Source organism: Arachis ipaensis, chromosome B02, assembly GCF_000816755.2.
Source record: "Arachis ipaensis cultivar K30076 chromosome B02, Araip1.1, whole genome shotgun sequence".
Lineage (NCBI taxonomy): Eukaryota > Viridiplantae > Streptophyta > Magnoliopsida > Fabales > Fabaceae > Arachis > Arachis ipaensis.
Genome location: NC_029786.2, coordinates 80,479,396 through 80,491,393, shown reverse-complemented (window position 1 = coordinate 80,491,393; position 11,998 = coordinate 80,479,396). Strand labels below are relative to the sequence as shown.

General features: G+C 34.9%; 2 protein-coding genes and 2 long non-coding RNA genes across 5 annotated transcripts in view; all 4 read right to left on the bottom strand.

Moving 5' to 3' along the window:
- The window catches only part of LOC107627455, an 11,363-nt gene extending 6,803 nt beyond the window's left edge, over positions 1-4,560 (bottom strand). The window contains exons 1-2 of the mRNA XM_021116029.1: positions 4,458-4,560; positions 4,323-4,362 (exon numbers count right to left, since the gene is read on the bottom strand). Of these exons, the coding sequence (XP_020971688.1) occupies positions 4,323-4,331 (9 nt within the window). The 5' untranslated portion in view covers positions 4,332-4,362; positions 4,458-4,560. The remainder of the gene's footprint in view (positions 1-4,322; positions 4,363-4,457) is intronic.
- LOC110268915 lies at positions 1,410-2,256 on the bottom strand. Its single transcript, XR_002357662.1, has 2 exons — positions 2,221-2,256; positions 1,410-2,137 (listed from the first exon to the last, which is right to left on the bottom strand). It is a non-coding gene; the product is annotated as an uncharacterized LOC110268915 (long non-coding RNA).
- On the bottom strand, positions 5,306-6,405 carry LOC110268914. Its single transcript, XR_002357661.1, has 2 exons — positions 6,334-6,405; positions 5,306-5,557 (listed from the first exon to the last, which is right to left on the bottom strand). It is a non-coding gene; the product is annotated as an uncharacterized LOC110268914 (long non-coding RNA).
- LOC107627453 (lipoxygenase 3, chloroplastic-like) overlaps positions 9,357-11,998 on the bottom strand; it is a 7,473-nt gene continuing 4,831 nt past the window's right edge. Inside the window, exons 6-9 of one of the 2 annotated variants that reach the window (XM_021116027.1) lie at positions 11,677-11,784; positions 11,279-11,583; positions 10,748-11,020; positions 9,357-10,671 (exon numbers count right to left, since the gene is read on the bottom strand). In XM_021116027.1, the coding sequence (XP_020971686.1) occupies positions 9,915-10,671; positions 10,748-11,020; positions 11,279-11,583; positions 11,677-11,784 (1,443 nt within the window). In that variant the 3' untranslated portion in view covers positions 9,357-9,914. The remainder of the gene's footprint in view (positions 10,672-10,747; positions 11,021-11,278; positions 11,584-11,676; positions 11,785-11,998) is intronic. The other variant, XM_016330286.2, reaches the window with a different exon arrangement.

The following is an 11,998-nucleotide window of genomic DNA, read 5'->3' as shown; positions in this document are numbered from 1 at the left end:
TATCTTGATAAATTTTATTTCTCTTAAAATTTTATTAATTTTTATTAATTATTTATTTATTTTTATTTATTTTTTATTTTTGTAATTTTTATCCAATGAAAAAAAAAAGACAAAAAATTGGAAAAGTAAAAAAATAAATAAATAAATAATAAAAATTACTATAATTTTATTTTGTTAATATAAAAATTATAAAAAGTAAATAAAAAATAATTAAAGATATATTTGTTTTTTATAAAAAAATTCAGTTCTTCTTCTTAAATATTATAAAGAGATTTAGTCCTTTTTAATAATTTTAATATTAAAGGTCTTTTTTAATAATTGAATCTTTCTAACGATCCTTTACAATAATTTTTCTTAACTTTTTTAATGTGAAATATAAAAATATTTGATTATTTTAGTGTTTTATATGGTTGTGATAGTAGCACAAAACATCATTGACGTTTTATAATAAAAAAATTAATTATAAAAAGCAAAACATCACTGACAATTTGTAACAACAAATATTATTTTATAAATGAAAGTAGCAATGTTTAACATATAGTTTGGTTTATTATAAAGAATTTCACACCTAATAATACAATATAAAAAAGAAAAAATTCGGTATAATTCATCAAGTCCGAAAAATAAAAAATGGTATAATTCATAAATAAATGTTATGAAACAACATTTTTCAAATTTATTTATGATTAGACTATTTTTGACAAAGGTTATTTATCATTTTAAAATTTCTTTTTAGAATTTGTTTTTGGTGGTTAACTCTATTTTGTTTAGTATAAAGAATAAAAAATTGTTTTCAAAGTTATTTGATGTCATAAAAAAATGGTCAAATAGATTAGAGGTGTCACATTTTTTATGAACTGATTTCATGCCATAAATATATTTGGAAATTAGGGTGATGTTACTTATAATATTTGATGGTTTGAGTTGATATTACAAATTTTTCGAGAATTAAACTGACATTACATATATTTTTGAGAAACTAAATACTTTAGATTATAATTTATTAATCTATGGAATAAACATAATTTCATTTTTTGACATAGATTTACAAAGGGAGCGTAAATCTTAATTAACAATGTAGCTAAAAAAATAATTAAACTTTTAAAAAAATGCAAACCTATACTAGCCAGTGACACCAGTGTTTGGTTCAGTTTTTTCTTTCTTAATTTATTTATCAAATACAGAAGTTTACTCATTGAGAAGAAAATTAATAATCAAAGGTTTTTGGTTGACAGCCAGCTGAGGTAGTTGGTGATTTGTGTTTTTATCTTTCATGAATGCCTTGCAATATCCATGTTTAAAATTTTAGGGTTCTGGGTCTTTAATGCTGCTTAGATGTATATTTCATATAATATTATATTATATGAACTATTATTTTAAAGTTATATCAGTGTTGTTCACTTGTTTGATCCTAATTATACAATACCTTATAAAAACTTTTTGAAATGTTAAAATTGCATTAAGTTAATACCAAAACAAAAGATTACATGAAATCAATTAAAATACCCAAAAAAAATATTACATCACTCTCCGAAATTACCCATTTAAGTCCCCCAGTTACCCATTCTAAGTTGGCTACCTTAAGAATCAGCAGTTGAAAAAAAGTAAATGTTCAAAAGGGTCAATTCAACAGTGATAAAATTTTGAGTATGGCTTCAAGGACGTAGCACCTGTTGAAAGATGAACACGAGGAACTCGGAAGTAGCAGTATACATGACTTTGTATAGTTCTTCTATTTCGTTTTCTTCTCTTTCTTAGTAACCCTTGGCTTTTGGTAGAACAATATCTGGCTTAGGAGTGTGAAATTTGTAGCAACACCAATTGCGGAACCCATTACAACTTCAAAAGAATTAAGGAAACAGTCACAAATACATAATTAAGATACGAATGCAGTACTGCTAAAGAGTTAAATTAAAAGACCACCAAAAACGTAAATATTGAAATGAATTTGTTCTAATGTAACACGGTAAAAACTTCATATGTTCGTTTGATAAAATAACACGAACAGTATAAAAATCGCTTTGATGGAAGTAACAATAATAATGATAGAAAAATTGATTAGTGGGGGTGGAAAAAATAAAGGAAGCAAGGATACCGCTTTTTGGTGCATTTTCTTGGAGGCTTGTGAATACTCTAGCTGCAACATATATAAACATAAACATTAATTTGCAAACAAAAACAAACTATAAAGAAAATTTCCAAAATGACATACTGGCTTACCCATTGAACCTGCAGAATTCATCAAAGAAGTTAAGAAATAAATTAAAAATTACATCAATCCCAAATCAACTAAAAATTAGAGGATACCAGAAATTAAAGCATTAACCATACCTTATTACAGCACCTCATTGCTACTGTAGGAAGCACTCTCATCATATACCTATAATATCATCAATATAATATCATTAGTACTAGCTAATAAGCAGCAAATAAAACTTTGTCATACCTCATTGGTAAAGATACTTACCAATGAGTCATCTTCAATGTTCATGTGGTCATCCGAGTCATTATCAAATGTGTCATTTCCAAGGCCTTCTGACTGTGAGATGCCACGACGAACATGACAAGTTGTTCGATTGTGGCCCTCCATGCCACAATGTCCACATCGATGTTTTCTTTTATTGGACTGTGAAGCCCCCCTTTTGTCCTACATTTTCTTGGGTCCCTTGGCATGCTATGTCCGAGATCATTGGTTGCGAGCCCAGCTCCAGAAACATCCACTTGCACACCATCTCTTACACTATCTGCATCATTGACCCCCCCCTTTTTGTGCAGCATCTTCCTCCTTAAATTGTTTCAACAAATTCATAGCCATTTTCCGTGTAAAGATAAATCTCTCGTTATCTCGGCAAGCAAAGTTGGCTAGTTGTCTAAACCAATCCATCAAACAACCGTACTGACTGATGCCATGCACATAATCTATGATGTGCATTAGGAAACTCTTTCTCAATGGCGAACTTCATTGATAGATCACCATCCGTGATCACCGAAACAGGTGCTTTCCCATTCATTGCTACCTTCAGTTGTTGTAGCAACCACCTGTATGTGTCTTTTTCCTCATCGCAAATTAAAGCAGCAGCAAAGATAATTGTTTGATTGTGATGATTGACACCAGAAAATACCACCAGTGGACACATATATTTATTCCTCTTATAGGTAGCATCAAACGCCAGCACATAGCCAAATAATGAGTAGTCGGCCCTGCTGAGACCATCGCACCAGAATAAATTGCGCAAAGTACCATCGGCATCCATGTGATGATTAAAATAGAGAGAAGGGTCATTTGTTGCTTGATCTTCTAGATACTTCAAAGCTGCATATGCATCACTAGGTAATTGGCGCCTCTGCTTTGCTATTTTATTGTACATGTCCCTTTGCGTGAAAGAGAGATACTCGTAGCCACCTGCCTGATTTGCTAATGCCCGATATATCTGCCCAACACTAATCCCACCCTTTTTCATGTTAACCATGTGGCCAATATCAGCCTCGGACATGAATCTATGCCCAGGGAGCAATCCAGTCAACCGAGGATCCAGAAGCGGATGATTGTGTTCATCAGAAAAATAAGAAATAAACCAACGACCGCTAGGTGCATCTACACGAATTTCCATAATTGCACTGCAGCCACACCTTGTCTCGGGTGTAGGTTTTCTCTTAAGGTTTCCGATGCCGTAATTATTTGGCGGTCTAAATCCTTTACGATGACATACAAAATTCTTCAACTTAAGTGCGCCCGCACGACTCTTCCTAGTCCTGTTCTTCCGAGCACTAAAGCCTCTTGTCCTTGCATATCTATTGTAGAACTCCACAGAAGTGGTTTTGGCAATTTGTATAGAGTGGTGGCAAATTTACAAGAGAGAGGGGTACTCAAATCCATATGTGAGGAATGTGAGGAAATTTATTCATTAAAAGTATTGTGTTTGGAATCTTAGGGTTCTTAATTGCTAATGACTTGGAACAACATGACAACTATTTTGGACAAACCATGTTCAGTGGCACCATTAAATACAACAACAGTACAAGCCTTATAATAATTAATAACTATTCATTATTTCAATTCTTTCATTCAAACTGTAAAATCTGCATATGTTTTAAGTTTTCAAACTTGTATCATGTCATTAAGATAGAAGGCCAGAGGACCATTTTGTGACACATGAATTCCTCTATAAGCATACGTATGGATTTAGATAGCTTGTTTGTAACTATACATTTTAAGAATACTGGGCCAAGTTGAATGAATAATATAAAACAATGGTGAGGTCAATTTTACATTAATCTACATATATGCTTACAAATTACAAGAACATAAGAAAAACACCTACTTGTAACATAGGATGGTATTGAAGTCACAAGATATGGAAGCTGTGATATGTTTAAGAACTAATAACCAGAGCAGAAATGAACTAGATATGTCACATATATGGTATACAATAAATCAAGTGCTACTTCATCCTAACCTTTTGATGTTATCAAATAGTGATCTGCTAGAGTGAAGACTCAAAGAATCCAGATGAAGTATGATTGGCCCTGATTCATCACCTTTATCTGGGATACAAATAATGATCAAGTTTCAATGAAGACTGAATACATGAAACATTAGAAGAAAAAGAATTCAGAAATGAGAGAATAGACAAGAGAGATTAAAATATAACAATAAAAATGACCCTGCTGCCAATATAAAATTGAGCATGAAGTGCATTCATAGGAGCACAGAAAACATAACTATAAAAATTTACAGTTAAATAACCCATTCTTCATTTGTTTTTTCTTACCAGTTTTTCTTCTCCCACTATTTCTTCTAATATGGAAAACTCATAAGGCAGAAGAGACTTAAAATATATCAAAGAAAAAAACTTTTTCGAAAATGGAATTAAGAGTCTGACAATTTTAAATAGCCATATATTACTTTCTTCTTCCTGTAACGAAAAATACCCATTCCCATTACAAACTTAACCAGACCTAACCTTGGACAAAGAAACCACAAACGAATTACTTGAACAGATGAAAAATCAGTACAAATTTTGAAAAATAATATTCATCATTTAGAAGGTATTAAAGAATAAAACATGCACGCACGCACACGCACACACTCACATCTTACACTAAAGTCTAAACTGGATAAAAGTAATAATATCAAAATTTAAAACACTCATGGAAGAGAAAGCTGTCGAAACTATTCCATTTGATTGACCAACAAATTCAATGTGGTTAGAATACGGGGGAATTTAGGACAACTTTCACAAACCAAAGAAATTTCAATTATAAGATAGCATTTTTCACTAACCAATTACTGGAACATGTGAACCAAAAAAAAAGGGATAATAAACAAAAATTCAGTATCAGCATAGGAACTGAGCAGGAAAGACATCAACATCTTGTCAAATGAGGAATGACTAGCATTTTTTTTAAGGATAAGACATGAAAACAATGACATGCAGCCCAATAGGGTAATATAGTAACAAAAGCAATTTAAAATTTACCAATTGCTCCAATTTTGTGCTCCCGACAGATATCTATCAGATCTTTCATGGAATTGAGTATTGACAACCTCAGATATCTGTCACCCATCACAGGAGGCAAATGATGAGAAAGCTTGATTAGATAATAATAATAATAAACTTATAAAAAAACTCTAAGTAGATTTAAGTAGTGTACCTGCAAACAATAATGATATCTAATTAAAGCCAATGTATTTATATTTAGAGTAAAAGGAGCGGTTAAGGTAAACCACTGTGAACATAATTTCTAATTTGTATGACCATCCAACCCATTTTACTAAAAAAGCAATGTATGATCTCCCATCCAATTGACTGGCTATGATCTTTCTTTTTCCCTTTCAACAAAAAACTTAGTCCATGCTTCAATTTTGGACTGTTTGAAATTTTTTGTTGGTTTTTTCAGATCATTTCTATGATCTCCAACCATTAATTAACAAAGCAACACCATTTCTAAGATCCTTCAACCCTTTTTAGCTGAGACTTTTTTTTTCCCAGGACAACAAATGACTCGGTCCATTTATGAATTTTGGACCGTGTGGATTTTGGAATGCCAGGCCAACTGCAGAAGCAATGCAGGTCTCTGACACTTATGAAGTTGGCCTGGAATTCATTTGCAATTGCTTTTGTAAACAGGATTTTGCCGCAGCCCGGAGGGCCAAAGAAAAGAACACCTTTGGAAGGCGACATGCCAAATTTCTCAAACTTCTCAGCATGTTCCACCGGGTATTGAACCGTCTATAAACAGTAAAATAAATCTCTTATATTAACAAATTGTTGAAAACATACCTAATATACAACACATTTAAGATTCGGAATATGAAATCAATATGTATACCTGATGAACCAGATGAGCGATTTAGGGCCGCAGAAACCTCTTGTCTTATTGAGCGTGGGAGGCGTGGCGCGGTTGGAAGGCGACATGCCAAATTTCTCAAACTTCTCAGCATGTTCCACCGGGTATTGAACCGTCTATAAACAGTAAAATAAATCTCTTATATTAACAAATTGTTGAAAACATACCTAATATACAACACATTTAAGATTCGGAATATGAAATCAAGATGTATACCTGATGAACCAGATGAGCGATTTAGGGCCGCAGAAACCTCTTGTCTTATTGAGCGTGGGAGGCGTGGTGCGGCGGCGGAAGCAGGGCGAGGCGGAAGCGGGGCGAGGCGGAGGCAGGGTGCGGCGGCGGCGGAGGCGTGGCGCGTCGGCGGAAGTAGGTGGCGGAAATTTGCAGCAGAGGAAGGGTATGAGAATGGCAGGGATTGCAGTTGTCTGAAAACCCTAACTACTTCTCTTCTCTGAAATGCCCCTGAATCTGAAATAAGAAAAAGAACGGGGATGGCAAAATTAGGGTTTTTCAAGAACTCTAAGGAGGGTGGAGAGTGAGGGCAGAGTTAGGAAAGGAAAGAAAGGCTTCAACCTGGTTGATGCTCTCCAAAAATCAGTAATCTCTCAGTTTCTCGTACCAAAGAAGGGAAAGGGGTCAAAATTAAAAACCAATAATTTGAGGGGTCAAAATCTAATTAGTAAATTTTTCAAAAAAAAAAGAATGGGGTACATTTTGTAATTATTTTACTGTAGGTTAATCATATTCCCACATAAAAGTGGGAGTAAGGAATCCATGGCCCTATTTCGGGTACTAAAATTATTTTATTAAAACAGTTTTGTATAAAAAAACTCGAGTTCTTACATCCAAACCATTCGTGAAACCTCCCTTCCTCCAATCATTCGTGTACCCTCTCTAAAGTAAAGCAACGTAGTGAAACTGTAAAAGTACCAAACCAAAACGGCTAAACCCTAGCCCTGGGTTCCTTGCCGCCACCATGCTCAGGTTCTCGGCGCTTCCGCTTCTTCCTATTCTCCCTGTCCAGAACCCAGGTAGCTCGGCACGTCGTCCCCATCCTCCCTGGCTTCTCTGTTTGTGGTTTGGAACAGCTTGCCGTCTTCCTCAAATGAAACCCTAGCCTCCTCCACCGTAGCCGCCGTTCTTCTTACTGCTGCTATCCATCGTGCTCAAGATCTTCGTCTGTTATTCATGCTTCAACCCCTCTCCTCATTTGCCAATCTCCAGCTTCTTCGTCGTGCTCATTGAGTCGGTGTGCTCCAACCCCTCTTCCTACTCACTCGCGCTTCGCCCACCATCCCTCGTCGTACTCGTCACTTGGTCGTCGTCGTCTGTCGCGCCGGTCCTTTCTCAATCAAATCCAGGGTTACTGACGGATTTATTTTTTGATTTGACATTTTGATGCAGCAATCAGGTTTAATGTTGAAATCGTCAACATTAAATTTAAGTTTAGGATTTAGGTAACAACTTTACTCATCTTAATTCAATGTAAATGTTTTTGGCAGATTTGTCGTATTGGATTTGGAACCAATTAAAGAGATTATTCTAAATGTATGCCAGTTTAGAAACTTGGCCCATGATCAGAAATTACTTAGTCACCCTATGGTTTAGATGACTACACAGTTAAAATTTGTGTCTCTGTTTTTGAATGTGTGTATTGGGAGAAGGGGGATCCATCCCTGGTTGCTGTACACATACAACGTAAAATTCCTCTATCTCATGCTAAATACATTCCTACTGCTAGTTATGATGCACTAAGGTTTTGTTAAAACTGTGTTGAAAATCTTGAGTAGAAAAAATTGTACTGTGTTGTTTGTGTTGAGGTTTTGTACTACTGCATACTTGGGATTCAGGATTTTTGTTGATTACTTGTACTAATGCATACTCTATTCTTGCTGTCCTTTGAATGCTGGAAATAGACTGCTTCTGCTTCTGCCATGTAATAGAGAGAACCTTAGAATATGTGTAGATTTTCATGCTGTGCCAAAAATTATATCCAAAATTTATAGTAGGGAAATTTATAGTAGGAAGATCATTGCGCGCGATACAGCATGATTTCACAGATTTAAAGAGGGTGAATGTTCTTGCAGAAATTATTGGTGAATCCAGAAGTAAACAAATGCGTCTGATATCATTTTAATGTAGTTTCGTAGATAAATTGGATACAACGTTTCATTCTGTTGTACTTATTGTAATTGAAAGTAAAAGAAATGTCTATGGAGACAACGTTAAGACTTTGAAAATTGACAATTTTTTTAACTTAATTCTAATATTCTTTAGTTATTATGAAAAAGGAACATGTAAAGTAGCAACTGCAGCACACTTATAAACTCAATTAAGCACTAAAAGTAACGAGAATCATGTCACAGGAGCCTATATGTTGAAGCAAATGAAACTAAAGGTCGGTTTGGCTAAACTTCTTAAATAAGTTCTTTTAAAAAATGAGCCTAAAATATAAGAACTTTTATTAATATTAACTTTTAAATAAGTTATTTTGAGTTTGGAAAGTTATTATGGAAGTCATTGTTTTAAAGTTGTGCATTAAATAAGAGTGATAAAATAGCTTTTGAAAATAGGAGAAGTCACATTTTTTAACTTCTTCAAAAGCTCTTAAATAACTTTTTGAAAAGTTAAAAGTTTATCTAAAAATTTGTACCAAACACAATAATGTAACTTTCTATAAGTCAAAAGTTAAAAAAAGTAACTTTTTGGTGTTTCCCAAACGAGCCCTAATTCATCTATTGAAAAATGACTATTTTTCAAAAGTTGCATCTATAATTTAGAATAAAGGCTCTAAATAATGCAGTATCACAAGACATATTCAGTTAACTATGAACTATCATTGTCCAGCATATAATTTATTTATTATTTAATTCTAAAATAATTTCTTCGATTGAACCACAATTAAATTGGTTAAATTAATAAATTAATGAACCAATGACTAGAGCAGTTTGATGATCGATCTAATTTTTAGAACCTTAGGTTTGGATATTTTCTAAGCTTTTTTACCAATTTATTTACTAACCACCCTCTGTTGACTAATCTATTTTTTGTCTCCCTTAAGCAGGTATGATCATCATTAAAAATTTTAACTTGCCAACAAACACCCTATCCGAGTGTGTGTGGTTTGAGAAATTATAAATAATTCCTAGGAATTTTAAGATGAGAATATCATATTCCCGTATTTGGTTCAAAGTTTGAAAAACTATTCCGGAGTAAGTTTGATTTCAGGAAATCAAAATACCATCATTTCAATTCCCATCTTTTTGGATATCTTTAATTCCCATGAGAATAGAATCTTTATAATAATGTAATATTTGAACCACACACAGCTTAGAGGCATAAATAACCTAGAGACATTCCTTACCTTAACATAAAGCACGGCACCTTAAGCTTTAGCTAATGCCCTGCTTATACTGGGATTGGCTCCCGCAAACCGTCGGTGACATTGTCTTGGCCCTTTCTTGGGGTTTCTTCCTCGTTTACTCTTAGAGGGAGAAATATGATTGATTCATTTGATTTAACATCCACCTCGTTTACTCTACGCCACAATTGTGTGATATCTATGTACTTATGCTATTAGGCACCCCTCTACAAGTAACTCCAGGACCAGAGCTAGCTATAAGCAATTCATATGGTGGAATCCCAGCACCGCATCTGTTTCTAAGAATCTGGTCTTTATTCCTCTTCTCAATCTCCTTCTCTATTCTCTTTAGCTCTATGGAGAAATCATAGAATGCCTCTATGATTTTAGGGTCACCAATCCAATCTGACAAGTCCCTTCTCTGCCCTATGTATTCTTCATCCTCCGGATGCTGAGAGAGTATGTTAAGCACTGCAAGAAACTTGGTGGTTTGAAACATATTCGGCAGGGAAGAACACAAGAAACCTTCGGGATCCTCCAAGAACTCCTTGTACTCTGGATCTCCTTCCTTGGGTAGCAGCTTCTTCACCAGCGGCGGGCGCATCGGGACGTACCCGCCAAGAGGGTACTGCCCAAAATTCACTGCTGAATGCTGAACTGAAGCAATCCAAATGAGTGTGGTGAGGACTGAGATAAGATCTCTGGGAGTGGCAAGTGTTGGCCACCAAGTAGCATGTGCATGATCACCATGGCCTACGTTGATGACCTCATTGTACCACCCTTGGAGTTCAGTGTCCGACCGTACCATTAGGCCATTATGGTAGTAGTAGTTCACATAAGTTCTAACCATCCTCTCCAAAGCAAACCAAATAAGAAGCCCATCATTTGCATAAGGGTAATCTTCAATTGTAAGTTTTATCCCAAGAGGTTGTGCTCTGTCTGGTTCTGCTAGTCCCCTGCATAATGTTCAGGACAATGATCATGAGATTATGTTTAAAGGTCCCTAAATAAGAATCGTTAATGTACACGAACCTTCTAATAAGGTCAGCTGGGAGGGCTTCCATGTCAAAACGCCACCAATCTTTGTAAGCGGCCGAGACGATCTCAGTGCTGTATCTGCCGGTAGAGAAGTCAGATTCAATGATGCCTCCACCATTGATAAGAGCCTTGCGAGCCAATGCATTTATCTGCAGTGTGTATTTCATATGAGGCTTTAGGAGCTTGAAGATAGGGTGCGTGACACTCATCTGGCGATGTGCTGCTATGATGAATGGCTCCATGCACGCGTGGGTCCTCAACCTAACGCTAAAATTTTGTTAAACAGCAAAAAAACTCAACACAGTTCCATGATGTACTTTAAGAATACTCTTTAAAAATCGATTTTCGACAAAATAAAATAATAAATATGTTGATATAAAAATATTCAAGTATTACTTTTATACGTTATAGAGTTCATTTGACTTCAACTTTGGTTTCTTTCAATATTACATGACCACATGATGATTGATGAATATTACAAGATGGAGAGTATAAAAAAGGTAAGGATTTAATTTAGTTGCATACCAGTGATGAACAAGTTGGTGAACTCCAGCATCATTGGAGCAAACATGTGCTTTGGCAAGTTGCCACAACCAATAAGAAGTGGCATCCAATGGAGGTGTTAGAACCTGTTTGGATTGTTGTTGTTGGTGCTCCCCCTCAGGAAGACTCAGCTCTATGGCAATAGGTTTCAAAGTTCCCATTCTAGTCAAGTACAATATGGTACGAGTTGCATATGCTTTTCGGTCCTCTTGAGCATTGATCCCTTTTAGAAAGGGCATATAAGCATCATGGTAATCCAAAATGAATAGCTTCTTTTCCACTATAGCCTATATTCAAAAAAGAAATAATTTTGGGTGTTATAAATTGTACAAGAATTCATAGAAGGCCATGTATATGTGTATGTAACTATGTATGTATACCTGTTGTACGGACATGCCGTCCAAGTGGCTAATTATGTGCTCTGCTTTTAGAGCGGACTCTTGTGGACCATACATGGAGGGGTCCAAATCACTCACCGGTGGAAAAGTCTACAAAATTTTAGAACAAACGTGTCAAGTAATCAGAATAAAAGTTTTAAAACAAACGTGACAAAACATAATAACTACTCGACGTGTTCTAATAATTGGCTGAGAAAGGTTGCTTGATGTAGTTAGAATATATAATGTGAAAAAAAAATAGTTAAATAACTAACTATAACATGCCTAACTGACCCTATATAATATTTAAGAAGTAAAAGGTTAG